The following is a 23,667-nucleotide window of genomic DNA, read 5'->3' as shown; positions in this document are numbered from 1 at the left end:
CACAATATTTTAAATATACCATTTGGTGCTTGCCAAATGTGTACACCCCAATCAATATATGAAACATTTCCATCACTCTAAAAAGTTCTTTTAGGCCCCTTTCCAGTCTGCATAGGGTTTAAGACACATTTGAATTAGTTGCCACCATTTAAAACTTGACAGATTTCATGTGAGTATGATGCCTGGTTTCTGATATGCAGGTGGAAGATGCAGGGGTGATGGGCTCACCTTCCCACACAGGCTGACCACCTGAGGCCAAGGAGCAGCTGGCTGCTTTGGACAGGGCACAGGCTCTCCAGCCGGCTACAGCCCCTGCTGTGCCCTGTGGCCACTTGACTCTGCAAACCCACATCGGATCCCACCTATCAAATGAAGACACTAAGCTGAAAGCAATCAGAGGGATTTTCCAAGGTCATGCAGCACAGTTTAGTGGAAAGAGCACATAATTTGGAGTTCAGACAAGTCTGCGCTTAAATCCTAAATCTACCATTTATTAGCTTAGTGATGTTGAGCCAGACACTTAAATCTTCCTAAGCCTTAACTTTTCTTGTCTAATAAAATGGAACTAATACCCCCTACCTCCTGTGTTATTGTGATATTAAACAAGAGAACCTAAGTGTTCTTAGTTGTGTTCCCCTGAAAGCAGAACCTGAGATAAAGACTTAGGACAGGTGGTTTCTTTGGAAGGTGACCGTGGGACATGCAAGTGATGGAGTATAAAGAGCAAGACAGGGAAGGGAAGCAAGAACAAATGTGTTAAAAACTGGTTAATACCTTGGGCAACTGGGGCCCAATTTTGCTGGGGATATGAGGGACCATGGAGAACATGTCTCACAGTTGTCCGCTGAAGGACAGAGAAGCTAGGGGATCTGCTCCCCGGCTCCCTTGCCCATGAGTGAGGGCAGCCCAAGTAATGTTAACTCCCAGTGCCTCAGGGTTGCACCTGTGCGCAGATAGGCAGCCTTCTCCTGTTCTGAAGCTGGAGGCAGCAAAGTCAAAAGACATAAAACTACTTAAATAAAACAGCAAGAGAGAGAATGGGGCACAATTGATGAGACATGCTGGCAATGATGGATGAAACCATCTACCACAGCTGCATTGAGAACAGGCAGGCTGAGATCTGGCTTGGGGCATCTGGAGAGTCTGCTATGAGTAATTGAGACAACACTAGAGATCATACTGAGCCTAGCGCACTGTTTGACACAAAGTAGCCATTTATCCCACAAATATTTACTGGGCACCTACTATTGGTCATGTGCTATTCTAGGGCTAGGATACAGAAGTGAACAGAGTTCTTGCCCTCAAGGAGCTTACATTCTTAGTGGACACAGATAATATGAAAATAAATACGTATGCAGGAGTATGTTAAAAATGAGGTCCTGACTGAGAAGCTACAATACAATAGATCTATATTTCTTTTTTTTTTAGACGGAGTCTTGTTCTTGTCGCCCAGGCTGGAGTGCAGTGGCATGATCTTAGCTCACCACAACCTCCACCTCCCGGGTTCAAGCCATTCTCCTGCCTCAGCCTCCTGAGTAGCTGGGATTACAGGCACCCATCACCACACCTGGCTAACTTCTGTACTTTTAGTAGAGATGGGGTTTTGCTGTGTTGGCCAGGCTGGTCTCAAACTCCTGACCTCATGTGAGGCTGCCTGCCTCAGCCTCCCAAAGTGTTCTGATTACAGGCATGAGCCACCATGCCTGGCCTAGATGTATATTTCTAAAATCAAATCTCAACTCTCAAAAAAGCACTGAGCAAGGACCTTGTGAGGAATTCCTTTGGAAAGGGTCATTGTAAGACTGTGAGTCCCCATGGAGAGGTGAGATCTGTGCCCTTCCAGCTCAGGCTGAACGAGGGGATTCGAAGGGACTGGCTTCTGCTACAGGAAACTGAAAACCTATTTCTATTATCCACTGCTACCAAACAAAACACCCCAGAACTTAGTGGTTTAAAACATCAACCACTTTACTGCCCATACTTCTGTGGGTCAAGAATATGGTCAGTGCTCTGCAGGGATGGTTCATCTCTGCTCCACATGGTGTCAGTTGAGCCATTTCAAATAGGGCTGTGGGATCCAAGATTATCTCATCCACAAGGCTAAGGCCTCAGTGAAGATGGCACAAACCACTGCGAGCTGTCTGGGATGGCTCAGCCTTCATCTGCACTCATTCAAATGTCTGGAGTCTTTGGGTTGGGTGCTGGCTCAGGTGCTCTGTTCTCCTTCATGTGGCATCTCTTCTAATTCAGTAATCTATACTGAACTTCTTTACACAAGTGCTGACTTCCTAGAGAGTTAAGTGGAAGCTCTCAGCTCTCGTAAGGCCTAGACCCAGAACTATCATGTCTCTTTTACCACTCTCTATATCAAAGCAAGTCACAAGGTCAGTCCAGATTCCAAAGGAAGAGAAACAGCCTCTTCCTCCTAAGGACACTGGGGATGTGAGGAGTGATTCTGGTCATCTCTGCAGACAATCTACCATAGGTCTGATATGACATTTATATCTGGAAGAGTTCAATCAGACTGTGGGCTGGGTTTTGACTCCCACTAAGCATATCCAGAAGGCAAAGGAAGAACTGGGAATGACCAGCTTCTGGCATGGCAGCCTAGGGATTTGAGTAGACCTACTCTCCAGTAAAATTGTTAAGAGTAGTTAGCTAGGGAGACATGAGCAGGGCAGGAAAGGCTCCCCCGACCCCCAGAAATGTCAGGTGACCATCAGATGATGGTCAGGCAGTTGTTAAACTTTCTCTAAAATAACAATTGGCTGCAGTTGGTGCCAGGGGACAGCAGTCTCCCAATATATAGAAAACACCTGAAGCTAGTGATCAGCAGCTTCCTGACGAGATCGCAGGAGTTGGGCGAGTGGGCTCAGGCATGTGCACTAAGAAGAAAAATGGCAGAGCTTAACTGGCACATGACCTTTCTCCAGGAACACTCAATGGATAAGGGAATGCCTCAAGTGAGCATGCACACAACTTCACTAAACATACGGCGCATGTGGTCCCTCCCAAGTACTGGCAGGCCACTGTGCGTGGGGACTGCCCACCAAGAAGAATCAGGGGAGAAGTAATGCAAACTCTGGAACCATGCCAATGTATAAGTCTCACGTCAAGGGCTGAAGAGCACACTTGAATCTCTCAAGTCACCCGTTTGGCCTTCTTCAAAGTGTACTTCCTTTCGTTCCTGCTCTAAAACTTTTCAATGAACTTTCACTCCTGCTCTAAAACTTGCCTCAGTCTCTCACTCTGCCTTATGCCTCTCGGCCAAATTCTTTCCTCCTTGGAAGCAACAACTGAGGTTGCTACAGACCTGTACGAATTCGTCACTGCTAACAAACTGCTTTTAAAAACAGCAAAATCCATCACAAGTATTTTAAGTATCTAGAAATGGTTCTAAAGTCATACAGAAAATAAACATTTAATGAAAATATACAAAAACTCAGAATCATGAGAATCTGTGGTGTTTGAACCATGGGCCATTCCCTTCTACTCCTCAGCTGAGCACAATGGAAACTCCACTCCATTTGGTGCAGCTGAGTACACAGGGCTCCCTCTCCTCAGAGTTCCCAAAGCAGTGTAGTATCTTCCGAGGAAGGTCAGGGACTTCCGTATTTCTCATTCTGTCCCAATTGCCCTTTGCACAGGCTAAGTTCTGGCCAAGTGTGATCAAGAGATGGAGGCTCCCTTTCTCTGCCCAGTTACCACTCATGGGATGGATGTTCTACCTTTGATCTGGGACACTGAGAATACTGGGGTCCAGACCACCTATTCCTGGCTCATTCGGCACAAGTCCAATGTTGGGAGAAGCAAGTCATGAAGTACAAAGGCTACGGCTGCACCTGCTCTGCTGCTTACCCAGCCCCTAAAGCAATGGTGCCACACTGAAAAAAACATGCCATTGTCTCCATCCAGAGCATTGGCTCAGAGATTTTGCCCAGGAGAAGAGGCAGGTCAAAAAACAGAGTTCCGAATCTCTCCCCAAAGAAACAGACTTCATTTGCAACAAAGTGTGGGAAAGTTCAAGCCTAAGGCTGCTTTCAAAACAATGGAGGGTGTGTTAAAAAGCAGTTAAAAGAAGACTAGAAGATTCATTAGAGATATGAGCTAAATAGGCCAGCCAGTTTACCGCAGAGGATCAGGGAAATAAACAGCTAAGAAGAGCCCTCCTGAGGTAAGAAAAATATTCAAACACTGACCTAAAAAACTATCCCTGTAAAGCCAGGTTGTCCAACCCACGGGCCACATGCGGCCCAGGATGACTTTGAATGGAGCCCAACACAGATTCATAAACTTACTTCCTTTTTTTTTTTCTTTTTTAGATGGATTCTCACCCTGTTGCCCAGGCAGGAGTGCAGTGGCACGATCTCAGCTCACTGCCACCTCTGCCTCCCGGGTTCAAATGATTCCTTTGCCTCAGACTCCTGAGTAGCTGGGATTATAGTTGCCTGCCACCATGCCTAGCTAATTTTTGTATTTTTAGTAGAGATGGGTTTTTGCCATGTTGGCGAGGCTGGTCTCGTACTCCCGACCTCAGGTGATCCGCCCACCTCAGCCTCCTAAAGTGCTGGGATTACAGGCGTGTGCCACCACACCGGGCCACAGATTCGTAAACTTTCTTAGAACATTATGAGATTTTTTTTTTTTTTCAGTTCATCAGCTTTCATTAGCATTAGTGTATTTTATGTGTGGCCCAAGACAATTCTTCTAGTGTGGCCCAGGGAAACCAAAAGATTGGACACCCCTGCTGTAAAGGATGCCAAATTTAATTAAATCAGTCCGTGAAGCAATTTATGCCCCAGGTCATGGTTGAAAACAATAGATGAATCATCCAGCAATAAGTAGAGCTTAATGGCTAGGTGTGGTCAGGAAAGAGACAAAGAGAGCCCTACCAAAGCACCATCATCCTGTGGTGACAGGGTGCATGTCAAGGCTATACTCTCCATGGAGTCACATCAGAAGCTTCATACTGTGGGGGTGAAATACAGTTCACTAAAATGATCCAGTTAGTCATTAAATAAATAGACAAACAAACAACAACAAGAAGCCTGGAAGATAGGTCAATACCCAGAGTTGATACAATATATTATCTAACACATCCAGTTTCCAACAAAAAAATCATGAGACATGCAAAGAAACAGAAAACTCTGACCCAAACACAGGGGAAAAAACATGCAACAGAAATTGCCTGTGATAGCAACTAGATGTTGAAGATTTAAGACTTCAAAGCAGCCATGATAAATATGCTCAAGGAAGTAAAGGAAATCATGCTTAAAAGGAGCAAAAGAAGAGCCAGGAGTAGTGGAATGTACATGTAGTCCCTGCAACTTGAGAGGCTGAGGTGAAAAGATCTCTTGAGCCCAAGATTTGGAGGCTGCAGTTAGCTATAATTGTGCCACTACACTCCAGCCTGGGTGACAGAGCAAGACTCTGATTCTTAGTAAAAAAAAAAAAAAAAATAGAAGAAATTATGATGCATTTCGGGAGGCTCAGGTGGGAGGATTGCTTGAGGCCAGGAGTTTGAGACCAGCGTGGGCAACATAGTGAGACCTCATCTCTACAAAAAAATTTTTTTAATTAGCCAAGCATGATGGTGTGCACCTCTAGTCCCACTTGTTTGGGAAGCTGAGGTTGGAGCATTGCTCAAGTCCAGGAGTTTGAGATTGCAGGGAGCTGTGATTTGTATCATTGCACTCCAGCCTGGGTAACAGCAAGACTCTGCCTATAAAAAATAAAAATAAAAAATAAGGAAGAATTCTTCTTAAAATAAGAGAATATAAATAAACACATCAAAGGAAAACCAAATAAGAATATGTAGCAGAAAAGTACAATAACTAAAATAGATAATTCACAAGAAGGGCTCAACAGTAAATGTGAAGTAGGATTAAAAAGAATTAGCAAACTGAAAAATAGGTCCATAGATATTATACAATGTAAAAAAAGAAAAAGGAATGAAGAAAAATGAACAGAGCCTAAGAGACCCATGGGAAGCTATCGAGCATGCCAACATCTACATGAGAATCCCAGAAGGAGAGGAGACAGAGAAATGGGGCAGAAAAAAATACTTGAAGAGATGATTGCCAAACTGTTCCCAAATTTGATAAAAGACATGAATGTATACATCCAAGAAGCTCAACAAGCTAGAGGTGAGGCAAGATGGCAGAAAAAGCCTACATCATTCATCCCCCCTGCTGGAACACCAAATTTTAACAACTATCTGCACACAGAAAAGCACCATTACATGAACCAAAAATCAGGTAAGCAATCACAATACCTGGTTTTAACATCATATTGTGGAAAGAGGCATCAAGAAGGGCAGGAGAGATGATCTTGAATCACTGATACCATCCTTCCCCATCCCCCAGCAGCAGCTATAGAGCATGGAAAGAAAATGTGTGCACTTTGGGGAGGGAGAGCACAGTGATGGGGAGGACTTTACATTGAACTCAGTACTGCCCTGTCACAGCTGAGAATAAAGCTCAGCCAGGGCCCACACATGGAGGGAACATTTGGACCAACCCTAGCCAGAGGGAAATTGCTCATCCTAGTGGTCTGAACTTGAATTTCTCGGCAAGCCTCACCACTGCGGGCCGAGGTGCTCTGGCATCATGGGTAAACTTGAAAGCCAGTCTACAACACAAAGACTGAAATTCCTAGGCAACTCCTAGCACTAGGCTAGGCTTAGAGGCAGTAAACTAGGGTGGCACGTGACCTAGGGAGACATCAGTTGGGATGGTTTAAGGAGGGCTTATAATATCCGTTTTCCAACTCCAGGCAGTGCAGCTCATGGCAACAAAAGCAACTCCTTTCTACTTGAGGAGAGGAGAGCAAGAGTAAAGAGGACGTTGTCTTGTATCTTGGATACCAGCTCAGCCACAGTAGGATAGAGCACAAGGCAGAGTTGTGAGGCCCCCCTTCTAGGCCCTAGCTCCCAGCTGACATTTCTAAACATGCCCTGGGCCAGATGGGAACTTACTGCCTTGAAGGGAAGGCCCCAGTCCTGGCAGGATTCATCATCTGCTGACTAAAGGGCCCCTGGGCCCAAATAACCACCAGCAATACCCAGGGAGTATGCTGTGGGCCTTGTGCTCTGATATGTGCTAACTTCAGGGGAGACCCAGCACATTCCAAGTTGTAGTGGCTATGGTGCAAGACTCATTCTGTTTAAGAAAAGCAGAGGGAAAAGTAAAGGGGACTTCATCTTGCACCCTAGGTACCAGCTTGAACACAGTGGGGTAGAGCAATAAGCAGGCTCTTGGGGTCCCCAAGTCTAGGCCTAGAGCCTTGGACAGGATTTCTGGATCTTCCCTGGGCCAGAGAGGAGCCCACTGCCCTGAAGAGTGAATCCCAGGCCTGGCAGCATTCGCCACAAGCTAACAGAAGAGCCCTTGGGCTTCAAGTGAACATTGGCGGTGGCCTGGCAGAATCCCCTGTGGACCTGTGGACCAGTAGTGGTGGTAGCCACAGGGAGAGGCTCCTCTGCATGTGGAAAGGGGAGGGAAAATCAGGAAAGACTTTCTATCATGATTTGAGTGCCAGCTTAGCCGCAATATAATAGAACATCAAGTAAATAATTATGTTTTTTCACTTCAACCCTTGGCTCCCGACAGCATCTCTGGACATGCTCAAGGCCTGGTAGAACTCACTACCTGGAAGGGAAGGACCTTGGGCAAGGCCTAGTGCTACACTGGCTTCAGGTGTGACCTAACTCAGTCCCAACAGTAGTGGCCACAGGAGTGCTTGCATCGCCATACCCCTAGTTCCGGGTGGCTCAGCACATAAAGAGAGACTTTGTATGTCTGGGAAAAAGTAAGGGAAAAGAACAAGAATCTCTTCCTGGTAGTCCAGATAATTCTTCTGGATCTTATCTAAAACCACCAAAGCAGTACCTCTACAAGTCTGCAAAAATCACAGCGTTATGTGGCTTGGGGTCCACATCCCTTCAAATACCTGGAAAGCCTTCCCAAAAACGATAGGCACAAACAAGTCCAGACTGTGAAGACCTCAATAAATACCCAATTTTCAAGGCCCAGACACTGAAGAGCATCTATAAGCATCATCACCATCCAGGAGAACATGACCTCACCAAATGAATTAAATAAGACACCATGGACCAATCCTGGAGAAACAGAGATATGTGACATTTCAGACAGAGAATTCAAAATAGCTGTTTTGAGGAAACTTAAAGAAATTCAAGATAACACAGAAAATAAATTCAGAAAAATATCAGATAAATTTAAGATAGTTTGAAATAATTAAAAAGAATCAAGTAGAAATTCTAGAGTTGAAATATAGAACTGACATGCTGAAATATGCATCAGAGTCTCTTAACAGCAGAACTGATTAAGCAAAAGAAAGAATTAAAGTGAGCTTGAAGACAGGCTATTCAAAAATACAGTCAGAGGAGACAAAAAAGAAAACATAATAAAAAACAATAAAGCACACCTAAAAGATCTAGAGAATAGCCTCAGAAGGGCAAATCTAAGAGTATTTGGCCTTAAAGAGGAGGTAGAGAAAGAAACAACAGTAGAAAGTTTCTTCAAAGGGATAGTATCAGGCCAGGAGCAGCGGCTCACACCTGTAATCCCAGCACTTTGGGAGGCCAACTGGGGGGGGGTGGATCATTTGAGGTCAGGAGTTCAAGACCAGCCTGGCCAGCATGGTGAAACCCCATCTCTACTATAAATATAAAAATTAGGCAGGCATGGTGGCTCATACCTGCTAATCCCAGCTACTTGGGAGGCTGTGGCAGGAGAATCACTTGAACCCAGGAGGTGGAGGTTGCAGTGAGCTGAGATCACACCACTGCACTCCAGCCTGGGCGACACAGTGAGACTCCATCTTAAAAAAACAAACAAACAAACAAACGGATAGTAACAGAGAACTTCCCAAACCTAGAGAAAACTATCAACATTCAAGTATAATAAGGTTATAGAACACCAAGCAGATTTAATCCAAAGAAGACTACCCCAAGACATTTCATAATTAAACTCTAAAAGGTCAAGGATAAAGAAAGTATCCTAAAAGCAGCAAGAGAAGAGAAACAAATAACATCCAATGGAGCTCCAATACGTTCAGCAGCAGGCTTTTCAGCAGAAATCTTATAGGCCAGGAGAGAGTGGCATGACATATTTAAAATGCTGAAAAAAAAAAAAAGTTTTACTCTAGAATAGTATGTCTGGCAAAAAATATCTTTTAAACGTGAAGGAGAAACAAAGATCTTCCCAAACAAAAACTAAGGAATTTCATCAATACCAGACTGTCCTACAAGAAATGCTAAAGGGAGTTATCCAATCTGAAAGAAAAGGATGTTAATGAGCAAGAAGAAATTATCCAAAAGTACAAAATTCATGAGTAATAGTAAGCACACAGAGAAACAGAATAGCATAACACTGTCATCGTGGTGTGTGGACTTCTCTTGACTTAAATAGAAAGACTACATTATGAACCAATCAAAAATAATAACTACAACAACTTTTTAAGACAGTACAATAAGACTAAAGAGAAAAAACAAAAAGTTAAAAAGCGGGAGGGATTACATCTAGAGTTTTTATTAGTTTTCATTTTGCAAGTTTGTTTATGCAATCAGTGTTACTATTACGCATTGCATGGCTCTACCAAAATATCTCACATACCCCATAAATATATACACCTACTTTGTACCCACAAATTTTTTTTTTTTTTTTTTTTTTTTTTTTTTTTTTTTTGAGACGAAGTCTCGCTCTGTCGCCCAGGCTGGAGTGCAGTGGCCGGATCTCAGCTCACTGCAAGCTCCGTCTCCCAGGTTTACGCCATTCTCCTGCCTCAGCCTCCCGAGTAGCTGGGACTACAGGTGCCCACCACCTCGCCCGGCTAGTTTTTTGTATTTTTTTTTAGTAGAGACGGGGTTTCACTGTGTTAGCCAGGAATGGTCTCAATCTCCTGACCTTGTGATCCGCCCGTCTCGGCCTCCCAAAGTGCTAGGATTACAGGCTTGAGCCATCGCGCCTGGCCACAAAAATTTTTTTAATAAAAAGTTTTAAAAAATTTTTAAAAGAAGCTCAATAAGTTTCAAGTAGGATAAACTTAAAAGAGATCCATAGCGAGACACATTATCAAACTGTTGAAAGAATATGACAAGAAGAGAATCTTGAAAGAAGTAAGAGAGAAGTGATTCCTAAGGTTCAAGGGATCCCCAATATATTAACAGCAGAACTCTCATCAGAAATAATGCAGGCCAGAAGACAGTAGATTGACGTATTCAAAGTGTTCAGAGAAAGCAACTGTAAAGCAAGAATCTTACAGCTAGTAGAGTTTAACAAAAACAGAATTCATTGCTAGCAAACCCACCTTATACGAATACTTACGAAGTTCTTTAGACTGAAAGCAAATAACCCTAGAGAGTAATATGAATACACACACACACCCACACACACACAGAGCCCACCACCACCAGTAAAGGTAATGATGTAATTATAAAAGACATTATAAATGCATATTTATTTTCCCTTCTTCTCAACAGATTCAAAAAGAGATTATGTAAAACAATATGAATAGAATTATAATGTTTGGCCTATAGCATATAGAAATAAAATATATTGACCAATAACAACACAAAGAAAGTGGGTGAGGGGCGAGGCCAGGCACAGTGGCTCACGTCTGTAATCCCAACACTTCGGGAGGCCAAGGTGGGTGGATCACGAGGTCAGGAGATCAAGACTATCCTGGCTAACACTGTGAAACCCTGTCTCTACCAAAAACACAAAAAAGTATCTGGGCGAGGTGGCGGGAACCTGTACTCCCAGCTACTTGGGAGGCTGAGGCAGGAGAATGGTGTGAACCCAAGAGGCAGAGCTTGCCGTGAGTTGAGATCATGCCACCGCACTCCAGCCTGGGCAACAGAGCCAGACTCCATCTCAAAAAAACAAAACAAAACAAAACAAAACAAAACAAAACAGCGCGAGACTCTATCTCAAAAAAAAAAAAAAAAAAAAAAGAAAAGGAGGTGGGTAAGAGCAAAGCTTCATTGGGCTTAGGAAATGAATCCAAAGGAATAAATTAAGAGAACTATAAATGGGGGAAAAGAAGGCGAATGTAACAAAAGCCATAAATATATAATAGTTCTTTTTTCTTTAAGCATCTTTAAAAGACATCATGTTGTAACTAATAACAGTGTTTTGAAAGCTTATAACATATATGTAAACATAAACATAATGTTATACTAGAAAACAATGCCACAAAAGTTGGGAGGAGGGAATTGAATTATAGGGGTAGAATTTCTATATTTCACTGGAATTAAGTTAGTATAAACTTGAAGTATAGTCTGTTAAGATGTATGAGGAAAACCCTATAGTAGTCACTAAGGAAATAACTCAAAGTATGTAGTGAAAAAGTCATTAAAGAAATCAAAACGTTACACTGGAAAACATGCAATGCAAAAGAAAGCAGTAAAGGAGCAATAGAGGAACAAAAAAGGCATTTAGAAACATTTGGAAAACAAAAAGAAAATGGTAAGTCCAACTTTATCAATAATAACACTAAATGTAGATGGATGAAACAATCCAATAAAAAAAAATAGGGATTGTCAGAATGGACAAAAAACCTGGATTCATGGTGCTGGACACAGTGGCTTATGCCTGTAATCCTAGCACTCTGGGAGGCTCAGGTGGGAGGCTTACTCGACCCCAGGAGTTTGAGACTGGCCAACACCGGCAACACAGTGAGACCCCCATCTCTACAAAAACGTTTAAAAATTATCCAGGTGTGGTGGCTTGTGCCTGTGCTCCCAGCTACTCAGGAGATTGAGGGAGGAGGATCACTTGAGCCCAGGAGGTCAAGGCTGCAGTGTGCCATGATTGTGCCACTGCACTTCAGCCTGGGTGACAAAGCGAGACCCTATCTCAAAAAAAAGAAAGAAAGAAAATGAAGGTACACCAAACTTATGGGACGCAGTGAAAGCAAAGCTCAAACAGAAATTTATAGCAGCAAATGCTCACATTCTGAAGAAAGATCTCAAAATCATTGCCCTAATCTTTGGCCTTAAACCAGGAAAAGAAGAGTAAAGTCAACTTAAAGTAAGAAGAAAGAAGGAAATCATGATTAGAGTGGAATTTAATGAAATGCAGAATATAAAAATAATAGAAAATCAATAAAACCAAAAGTTAGTTCTTGGAAAAGATCAATGAAATTGACAAACCTTTAGTAAGATTGACCAAAAAAGTGACATCTCAAGTTACTAGAATTAGAAATGAAATAGGAGATGTTATCACCAACTTTATTGAAATAAAAAAGATTATAAAAGAGTATCACAAACAACTGTATGCTAATAAATTAATCAGATGAAAAAGACAAATATCTAGAAAACCACAGACTACCAAAACTGACTCAACAAGAAACAGAAAATCTGAACAGACCTATAAAAAGTAAAGAGTAATCAGAATTGCCCACTAGACAAACATCAGATCCAGATAGCTTTACAGGTAATTTACCAAAATTTAAATAAGAGTTAATATCAATTCTTCATAACCACTTCAAAAAGAAAGAAGTGTTTCTGTAAGACTACCATTATCCTGATACCAAAATCAGACAGACAGCAGAAGGAAAGAAGAAAACTGCAGACAAATATCTCATAAATACAGACACAAAAGTCTTCAACAAAATACTAGCAAAATGTCTTAGGCCATTTGCGCTGCTATAAACAAAATACTTGAGACTGGGTAATTTATAAAGAACAGGAATTTATTTCTCACAGTTCTGGAGGCTAGAAGTCCAAAATAAAGGTCCCTGCAGGTTAGGTGTCTGGGGAGGGCCTGGTCTCTCTGCTTGCAAGATGGTGCTTCATTGCTGCATCCTCCAAAGGAGGGGAACACTGTGTCCTCACATGGAGGAAGGGCCAAAGGACAAAAAGGGGCGTTAGCTCATTCCCTCCAGCCCTTTCATAAGGTACTGATCTATTCATGAGGGCTCCATCCTCATGATCAGTTTCCAAAAGGTCCCACCACTTAATACCACCACAATGGAGATTAAGTTTCAGAATGAAATTTGAAGCACCTAGCTGGGACCACAGGCATGCACCACCACAAATGACTGCTTTAAAAAAAAAAAGAAAAGAAAAATTTGTAGAGACAGGGTCTCACTTTGTTGCCCAGACTGCTTTCAAACTCCTAGACTCAAGAGATCCTCCAGCCTTGGCCTCCCAAAGTGCTGGAATTGCAGGCATGAGTCACCACAACTGGCCCAAATTATAGACTTAAAAATAGTCAAAATGGTAAAGTTTATGTTACATAAATTTTACCACAATAAAAAAAAGGGATAATGGCAGATAGCAATAGCACTGCACACTAACAACCACGCCTACCACGACAAAAGAAACCCACATGCGCCACGTAACTAAGGAGCTAGACAACAGGGCTATGAGCTAAAACATCAGAGTACTGCAAGTTTAAGGAAGAGCTGACAGAAGAGCTTCTTTTTTCCCATACAAAGAAAATTCCTTGAAAAAGAGGAAAAGAAAGAAACTTACTTCTTACATATACAAATAAATTAAAAGGAAGAGAAAATGAAATGTTCTTTCAGAGAAAGAGTGAATTCCCTCCTGACCAGAAGAAAGGGCATCTCCCCCTTACCTCTTCCTGGGCTGATGGCTGTGAGGAGTGGTTTATGGTCACTCATTTTCTCCTGCCTCTGCTTTTGAGAGGCTATTTCCAGTTCCTTTTTTGCTAGCAGCTTGCCGGATGGGTAGAACAGGCCAACAGTCTGTGTGCCTATGTCCCTCTTAGTCCCAGCATCAGATCTGGGCAAAGGAATATTCAGGGACTGCCAGGCACATTGGGGCTATAAGTGAGGCAGAAAACATTTTTTAAATTAGAATATGATTTAATCAATCTTGCATTTACTTACAGAAAACAATTTTAATCAGAATAAAAAGTATCTCAAAAAAAACCGTACTTTGAACTAAAAGGGTTTTCCAGTCTTTGGCTCATCTTCCTTGCTCCTGTCTTTCCCAGCAACTTCCAGCCATGATCCATGATTAGCCATTTATTACCTAAAATTCAACAAATCCAGGGGTGTTTGCTGGCCTGCTTGATATCCTTTTCAGCTCTATAATGCAATAGAGCATAGACTTCACTACTCATCCACACTCGGCCACTGGTCACCAACATTTTCTCTAACATACTCTCCTGGGGACCTGAGAGGTCTACCATGAAAGGTTGTGCACTGCACAACGTCACTGCATTCAAAGTAGCACCATTCACATGGTGAACATCATATATTTGCATAGTAGGATAATTTTTCTAGTAGAAAAACCAGTATATTACAAGCAATTTCCAATAGATGGCAGTCAAGTGTCTTGAGAAAAGAACACCTTTGTTTCATTTGCACAAAGGAGTAAGGGCTAGTGGCAGTCTAGGATTTAAATCTTTCAAACTAGGTTAAGAAAGCCATGAACGGCTGGGTGCAGTGGCTCATACCTGTAATCTCAGCACTTTGGGAGGCCGAGGTGGGTGGATCACGAGGTCAGGAGTTCGAGATCAGCCCTGACCAACATGGTGAAACCCCATCTCTACTAAAAATGCAAAAATTAGTCGGGCATGGTGGCATGCTGCCTGTAATCCTAGCTACTCAGGAGACTGAGGCAGCAGAATCGCTTGAACCTGGGAGGCGGAGGTTGCAGTGAGCCAAAATTGTACCACTGCACTCCAGCCTGAGCAACAGAGCAAGACTCCGTCTCACAAAAGAAGGTCATGAACTCCCTAAAACTGCATACAAAGTGCTGAGTGCATCCTCTAATAATTATGAATCTTTAACTTCTTATAATAAAGAGATAAGAGGAAACATGAAAAGTCTTTATCCAGCTTAGAGAAATTTATAAAATAATTATAAAAATCTAACACAAAGCCAATTGTTAGAGCTTAAATACTTCTAAAAATAACCTGGTGACATTTTCCTCAAACTATGCCCAGCTGTTATAAATTACAAAAGCAATCTTATATACCTAAGTTTTCTAAAATATAAACAAGGGGAAGGAAAAGTTCTCAGAATGCTACATAAGAAATTCCAGAGAAGTGCATTCTATCTCATGTATTTTAAAGCCACTAAAGTGGCATTATGTCCACGGCCTTGCAAATGCAATGGCATAGACCTCAATTTACTACACGCAAATATGCCCATTTAGATCTTTGATTTCTGAAGAAATCATTCAAGTGTTTAAAATCTAAATTGACTGCATTTATTTACACACCTAGTTGAAATTCCATGTGAAAGTTCTAAAAGTTTTGGGTCTCTTCCCCGGGTTGATTCACAGGGTAGAGCACACACATTCAGAGTTACAGCCTCTTCCCGGGTACCAGTTCTTACTACAGGGGAGGCCTCACCTCAGAAAAAGAGCCAGGTTCCTGAGCAGCCAGAGCCAGGCTTCTATCCAAGCTAAGTTTCACCAAGGACTTCACACAAATACCACAGGAGCCACAGAATCGGGCAGACAGGTGATTGCTGGCCCCACATTTAGGGCAAACAGAGCAGCCAGCAGGAATGCCAAGCTAGAGGATAGAAAATATCTTGATGAATATTAGAGTTTTAATTTCCCCATGTAAATTATTGTCATACCATACCAATTAACATATGCCCACACTCTCTGACCCAGCCATTCTACCTTCCAGAATTTATCCTGCAGATGGTCAAGTACAGAAAGAAGTGTACTTCAGGTCAACCCCTAAAGCACTGTGGTTTTAAAAGAAATCACTGAAAACAACAGGCATGTCCAGCAATAGGGATGCTCTAAATATATTACAGTCCATACATACAAACAATGGATTATGAAGCCACTGAAAAGAATGAGGAGGTTACTAACAAGACATATTGCTAGATGAAAATAATTGGATCAGTGTTCATAGCACCAGTTTACTTATACATGCATTGAAAAGCTGAAAGAACATCTCAAGAACTGGATATGAGCAACTGCTTCTGAGAGGAGAACTGTGGGACTTAGAAAGGAGATTAACCGAGGCCGGGCGCGGTGGCTCAAGCCTGTAATTCCAGCACTTTGGGAGGCCGAGACGGGCGGCGGCTCACGAAGTCAGGAGATCGAGACCATCCTGGCTAACACGGTGAAACGCCGTCTCTACTAAAAAATACAAAAAACTAGCCGAGTTAGGTGGCGGCGCCTGTAGTCCCAGCTACTCCGGAGGCTGAGGCAGGAGAATGGCGTAAACCCGGGAGGCGGAGCTTGCAGTGAGCTGAGATCCGGCCACTGCACTCCAGCCTGGGCGACAGAGCGGGACTCCGTCTCAAAAAAAAAAAAAAAAGAAAGGAGATTAACCCTTCACTCTAAAACTTTATTATTTGCATGTGATACTTAGATAAATGAATAAATACATAGTCTTGAGTGTTTTATTAGAGAGGCAGGCAGACACAATTCATTTTTAAAAATGCCAGCAGTCAATAAATTAGTGAAAAGGTTTAACCTCAAAGAAAAGGAAATCAAAACCATCACCAGAGATGGCTCTCAATGTAAGAAAATTAATTATCCCTATCTCCAGATTCTTAGGTTATAGGTACCAGTGGCAAAATCACAAGAAGTGATTTCTGCAAGGCCATGGAAGAAGTGCCTGGTTCTCTCCAGGTGCTCAGTATACAGAATCTGTTTTAAAATACCCACCATGGCTCCACACCAGCCGCAGAAGGACGCCTCCCAGAGATTCCAACGACCACATCTGGAGCAGGAGATGGTCCCCCCTCTCTGAGTGGGTGGAGGAGGGGCTTTATCCCCACTGCATATCGACTGGTGAATGAAATGGCATTTAAAGGCAGGATCAGTACTATATTCTCTAATCCTCCTCGCAATTCAAAAAAGATGAAAAGCCCCCAGACAATATGAGCCCTGGAAATACAATTTTTTTTTTTTTTTTTTTTTTGCCCAAAGGAGTACAGCTATGATAGGTTTCACCAGTTAATAAATTAGTACACAGAGCACACATTCCTTCATGGAGATCACAGAAAGTCAATGAAACTGGTGCCTTGCATATCTTAATATTTCTCAATATCAAGGATAGCAAGCCCTACTGTTGATTTAACAGAACAATATTAATGAAGGAAGAAGAGAGCTAAACTACCCGAGGGGCCACGATTGAGGCTTATCTTCTATCCTTTGAAGTTTTGGTTTCCACAGAAAAGTGTGACTTGATTTCCCACTCTTGACACCTGAGAACAATTATTTTATATTGGGGACAGAGGCAGAATTGTTTCGTGAGAATTCCTGGACCTATGTTAGGTAAACCTAGATTTGAATCTGTTCCTGCTGCTTCCTCACTATTGCCTGGTAAGAGACTTGCTCACTTCCCAAATGGGAGTGACAGCACAGTGGCTGCTACCTGACCACCCACCATGTGCAGGCTCTGTTCCCACACTGCCCTGCACCCTCACAGCAGTCCCGGCAGGCCCACGGCAGACCTGGGAGGTGGAGCCGTCACTGTCCCCATCTTACGGCGGGAGAGCACGGGGACTCAGAGAGGGTGAGATGCACGATTAGGGTCATCTGACTCTAAAGCCTGGCTTCTCTCCCTAACTCCATACAGCCCCTTCAATACAATAGCTTCTTCCCAGGTCTGTAGGGAGTTTCAGACGATTACCCACAGTTAAGTGGATAGGAATGCTTAGCACTGGGCCAAGTTCCACCAGCCAGCTTCCTTCCTGTCCCACCTTGCTTTCCACTAGAACTTGGTTTCTTCAGGAGAAAGGACTATAATTTCACTTTTATTCCCCCCACTAGGACAGTCCTGATATCTTGGCACATGGGAGTCATTCAAATGGTTTTACTGAGTCAATGAATGATTGATTCAATTGGTAACTGGGTGTGTGTATTGCCACAATACTAAGAATGCGCACACCAGGGAAAATATTTGCTAAGGGCACTTTTCCCTAAAGACAAACATTTTAGTTCACGCTATCCGCCCAGCTATATCCTGTTTTGCTTCAGGGACTGCTCTGTTATCTAGAATAGAAACCTATCCAAGAGAGGCCACATCAGCCCCCAGCATCCGCAGACACCCGAGAACAGAGGCCCTCTTTGTGTGCACTTGCCTTCATTTCTGTGCAGTTAGAGGGAAACTCCTTCAGGTAAATCAAAGAGAAATGCTCTGCAAACTTTTGCTTCAGAACTTACATTTCAATTGTCCTATCCTTAAGACAGGATTTTGGCATAAAGCTTGCTGGCCTGGATTTCTAAATACAAAGCCTTCAGACTTTTCATGGAAATGTACTGACTGTTCTAGTGGCTTTTAAATACAACATCGCTTTAAAGAAAGAAAAGTTATCTTTCTGGTAGTCTTACTGATCAAAAAACAAAACAAAAAAATGAAGAGAAAGGAAAGTTACCTTACCCCATCATATTAATGCTGCTAAACAAAGAAAAGACATAAAGCTATCAGAATGAACATGCATTGTGACTTCTACGGACTACAGAGATAAGTACTATCCTGTGACATCTAAGCTCTGATATACCATTCAGATAGAAATACAATTTTTAGAACAAATTCAATTTTGGGATTGTTCTGAAAATAGTTTTGTTGATAGATGAGACCCAGAAACAGTTACATCACTGACAGTTAATAAAATCAATTTAAATGGTTTTATTATTTACATAAGAAGTCCTGAATGCCTGAGGAAAGGATATCTGAGAAAATCTTTTGCTTGCAATTTACTGAAATCTATCCGTAAGAATATTCCAAGAATTCCAGAAGTTCCACTGTTTCCCATTTTTATGCTGTCCCAATCTCACTATTTCTTCTGGTGCCTTGGAAAAAATTAGAGTGTCATTGTACGATGAGAGAGTGACATCAAGTCTAAGACCACATTAACAGACAAACAACTCTCAACAAAAGACAACCCTAAAATTACACCAGCTTTGATTTGGAAATGGATGTGTTTTCTGATGAAATTCACCATCTCATTAGTTTGTTTTTAGTCTCAGTTCTGAAGAAGAGACACATCGTATGTAATACAAATCGTCTTAAAAAAAAAAAAAAACTACAGATTTTTCCTTCTGGTAATGATAGCATAAGACCATAACAAATGAAAATACAGAAAATAACTATAAAATCTGCTGATAATAGGCCGGGTGCGGTGGCTCACACCTGCAATCCCAGCACTTTGGGAGGCCGAAGTGAGGGGATCACTGGAGGTCAGGAGTTTGAGACCAGTCTGGCCAACATGGTGAAACACCGTCTCTACTAAAAATAAAAACATTAGCTGGGCGTGGTGGCACATGCCTGTAATCCCAGCTACTTGGGAGGCTGAGGCAGGAGAATCACTTGAACCCAGGAGGCAGAGGTTGCAGTGAGCCGAGATCACACCACTGTACTCCAGCCTGGGCGACAGAGCATGACTCTGTCTCAAAAAAAAAAAAAAAAAAATCTGTTGATAATACATGAAGGCAGCGGAGAATGAACAGAAGCAGGTAAAGTTGCAGCAAGTACATGTAAGCAGGAGGGGAGTTATACAAAGTCAGTCACATCGTCACGGTTTTCAGCCTGGAGCTAAGGGTAGTCTACATAGCGCATGTGAAGTGGTGGGCACAAGGCAGTATTTCTGGCCAGGAGAACCAGAAAACTGAAGCTGGGGAATATTTGACAGCTAAAAAGGCAGGGAGTTCCCAGAAAGAAACAAGACAGAGAGGAGATCTTCTCTGTGTATTCAGATCTCTTACCAATCCCTGAACAACATATGTACAGAATAGGCTTGAAGCAGCTCAGCTAAAGGCAAAATATCTGAATGGAGACCAAACTTTCTGTCCCTCCTCCCCTCAAATTTTTTTCTTGGTATTTAGTATGTTGAGGAATTTTATGCAGGCGGAGGTTGCAGTGAGCTGAGATTGCGCCACTGCACTCCAGCCTGGATGACAGAGTGAGACTCCATCTCAAAAAAAGAAAAGAACAACAACAAAAAAAGAACAGAACCTTGGGGACCTATTAGATAATATCAGACAATTCAACAGGTGTGTACATGGACTTCCAGATGGGGAGTAGAAAATGAGTGGAGTGGAAAACTAAAGAAATCATGGCCGAACAATTCCCAAATCTGATGAAAGACAGAAATTTATAGCTACAAGATTCTAAATGAACACCAACCAGAATAAGTTCACACTAAAGCACATTAAAGCCAAACTGCTGAAAACCAACAATAAAAAGCAAACCTTAAAAGCAGCAAGAGCCGGGCGCGGTGGCTCATGCCTGTAATCCTAGCACTTTAGGAGGCCGAGATGGGCGGATCACGAGGTCAGGAAATTGAGACCATCCTGGCTAACACGGTGAATCCCCGTCTCTACTAAAAAACACAAAAAACTAGCCGGGCGTGGTGGCGGGCGCCTGTAGTCCCAGGTACTCGGGAGGCTGAGGCAGGAGAATGGCTTAGACCCGGGGGGACGGAGCTTGCAGTGAGCTGAGATCCGGCCACTGCACTCCAGCCTGGGCGACAGAGCGAGACTCCATCTCAAAAAAAAAAAGAAAAAAAAAAGCAGCAAGAGAAAAATGACACATCCCACATCCCATACGTGAAAATGTCAATTTGATTTACATCTGACTTTTGAGCAAAAAGCATGGAGACCAGAAGAGTGTGGAACACCTTTGAAGTTCGGAAAGAAAATAACTGTCAGGCCAGAATTATATATCCATCAAAAATACTCTTTGAGAATGAAGTTGAAATAAAGACATTTTCAGGTAAAAGAGAACCAAGAGAAATCACTGCCTGCAGACCTGCACTCTAAGAAGTGACAAAGGGAGTTCCTCTGTGTGAAGGGATACGATACCAGAGAGAAACTCAGGTCCACAGAGAAAAGAACATCAGAAACGGTAAAAATAAATATTGGTGTAAATACAAAAAAAAAAAAAAAAAAGCTTTATCTTTTTGGTTTTTTCCTCTTAATTCCCTTACAAACCCTTATAATTGTTTAAAGTAGAAATTATAACACCTTTCTAGCTAACTGTGCTCTGCAGAAAACATGCAGCTTCTCTGACATGAAGACTTAGAGTCCCTGGCCCAAACAGGACCCCAAACAACTAATGCTTATTGACAAGGAAGAGGAATGAGATAGTGGGCATTTTGTGCATCCTTCTTCTTATTCCCAAAGTTGCTAATAATGGTCAGTGTTTTGAAGTCTCCAAAGCTTTATGCCTCAGATGCTTATCCAAACACTGAGTGGCAAGGAGGTCAACATCCATATCAAACGTATGGGCTTGCACCCATAGGTGCTTATACAGCATCCAATTCAAGTTGCTGGCTCTGAAAATGCATGCTGAGTACATGGAGACCCCAATGCAGGTGGGTAAGGAGCACCCTTGGAAACATCATCCTCTGAGTACTGCCAGTTGACAAACCTAGCAACCACATGCACGCCAGACAACTCATACTTACGGTTTAAAGTGAATGAGCCAGGGACTTCAGCGATCCTTTGGATGATGGCCTAGAGATACTTATCTGGGCTGTCTGTGCCTCACACCCACTCCATAAACTTTTGGGTTATTTCATCCTCTAGCACATGCCCCACATACTCCCTACTGACCACAAAATAGACACTGCCTGAAAAAAAGGGTGCTTCAAGTGGAGGATGCCCTTTGACAGTCGCCATGTGTGTCAGCTTTCCATTAACATCTGCATACCACTTTTTCCACCTTTCTTTATTGGATGGCATCCTCTTGGCTTTGAGATTGTCTTCACCCATTAACAACCTGAGCTTCCTAACGATTTTAGGTTGATTTTAACAGGAAAATCCATACTACAAAGATGTATTAAGTACTTCCAGTCTGCACTCACTGTGCAGAGGTCCCTCATGCAGTTGAGGTCAGCCAGAACCCAACTCCACAAGGCATAAACCAGACTCTTCAACTGACAGACCACAAAGATGTTACTGAAATGACACAATGCCCGTCACTGGAGCTAAAAAGCAATCCTCTGATTTTTTTGTCCACATGAATGCAATAGAAATTCCTAGGCATATACATGGCTCTCCAGAGCCTATCAAGCATTTCAATTTTGTAATGAACCAGTATAGAATATGCTATTGGAAACCTCACCTCTTCCTTCTTAAGGGGTTCTACAATATATCTGCATCTCTTGATGAAAGAAGTACAAGAAGTACATAACCGGTCATATTGATACAGTCGTCAGGTATATACCGAGGGCACTTTGTAAATTTCACTGTTAGCATCTCAAGTTTTACCTTTTGGATTTCATCTACCTCCTCCTATAAAATTTTGGTACAATTAATACTGACTACTAGGATTCTCTCCAACAAGCTCCATGTATGTGACACTTACAGATTTGGACTTTTGATGAATCCTTAAAACAGTGGTGACTAGAGAAAAAATAAGAACCACAAAGTCGTACTTAGTGGGATAAGAAAAATGTCTCCTCCACAGCAACTGCCTCAGCATTTCAAATGCCAATCAGGGACTTTGCTTTGTTAAGGGCAGTCTTCTAGGCGTTAAGCACCAACTATTTCCCCTCCGTTGTGGCCTTGAGGGTTGTCAGTTTGCATTTATCAGAAGCGCAAAGGCATCTTGAAATGAAGAATGCCGCATTTAGAATTAAGGAAAGTCCAGATCACTTACGGCTCTGATTCCAGGTGACATCCTGCACTTATTCCAAGTACTGTTCATGCTGTCAGGCATCTTAAATGTACCAGGCATCCAGGAATAATAGGCTTTTAAAAAATCTCTCCCTGGGTGGCCTGCAATGCTCAGCTGGATTTACAGGTGCCTCATCCACCTTGGAGTGTCATCTGACCCCAGAGCACAGGAGGTTGCCCTACCATGCAGCTTCTGCTAGCAGAAGCCATGCAGGACTGCGCCCTTTGCCCATTTTTAAATAAGGTTGATTGTTTACTTACTATTGAGTTGTTTGAGTTCCTTATATGTATTGGATATTAATCCCTTAACAGACGTATAGTTGGAACATATTTTCTTCCATTCTGTAGGTTGTCTTGTAACTGTTGATTGCTTCCTTTGCCGTGCAGAAGCTTTTTAGTTTGTTGTAATTCTATTTGTCTATTTTTTGCTTTTGTTGCCAGTGTTTTGGGGGTCATATCCAAAAAAATCATTGCCCAGACTAATGTCATGAGCTTTTCCCCTTTGTTTTCTGGTAGAAGTTTTTCAGTTTAATCCATTTTGTGCTGATTTTAGTATATGGTGTAAGATAAGGATCTAATTTCATTCTTCTGTGTGTAAATATCCAGTTTTCCCAACACCACTTACTGAAGAGACTATCCTTTCCCCATTGTGTGTTCTTGGCACCTTAGTTGAAAAATCAGTTGATGGTAGCTGCATGAATTTATTTCTGGGCTCTCTATTCTGGTCCATTGGTCTACATGTCTGTTTTGATTACTATATGCTGGACATCTCTAATCTGAACATCTAAAATCTAAAATACTCCTAAACCCAAACTGACCTATGTGATGGGTCACAGTTGAAATGCAGTCAAAACTTTGTTTCATTATTATTATTATTTAAAATATTATATAAATATTATTTAAAATATTATATAAAATTATCTTCAGGCCATTTGTATAACATGTATAAGAAACAAAGAATTTCATGTTTAGACTTGGGTCCCATCAACAAGATATCTCATTATAAATACACAAATATTTCAAAGTCCAGAAAACCTAAAATCCAAATACTTCTGGTCCCAGCCATTTCA

The 23,667-nt window shown here is 42.2% G+C and overlaps 1 protein-coding gene and 1 pseudogene across 1 annotated transcript in view; both read right to left on the bottom strand.

The window, feature by feature from the left end:
• Positions 1-23,667, bottom strand: part of DZANK1 (double zinc ribbon and ankyrin repeat domains 1) — a 92,242-nt gene that overhangs the window by 15,918 nt on the left and 52,657 nt on the right. The window contains exons 11-13 of the mRNA XM_030915044.1: positions 16,637-16,759; positions 15,354-15,518; positions 13,605-13,812 (exon numbers count right to left, since the gene is read on the bottom strand). Of these exons, the coding sequence (XP_030770904.1) occupies positions 13,605-13,812; positions 15,354-15,518; positions 16,637-16,759 (496 nt within the window). The remainder of the gene's footprint in view (positions 1-13,604; positions 13,813-15,353; positions 15,519-16,636; positions 16,760-23,667) is intronic.
• LOC104667439 lies at positions 21,114-22,403 on the bottom strand (annotated as a pseudogene).

The sequence above is a fragment of the Rhinopithecus roxellana genome, chromosome 13 (assembly GCF_007565055.1).
Source record: "Rhinopithecus roxellana isolate Shanxi Qingling chromosome 13, ASM756505v1, whole genome shotgun sequence".
In the NCBI taxonomy this organism is placed as follows: Eukaryota; Metazoa; Chordata; class Mammalia; order Primates; family Cercopithecidae; genus Rhinopithecus; species Rhinopithecus roxellana.
Note: the sequence above shows the minus strand (reverse complement) of the source record. Positions and strands in the feature narration are given on the sequence as shown.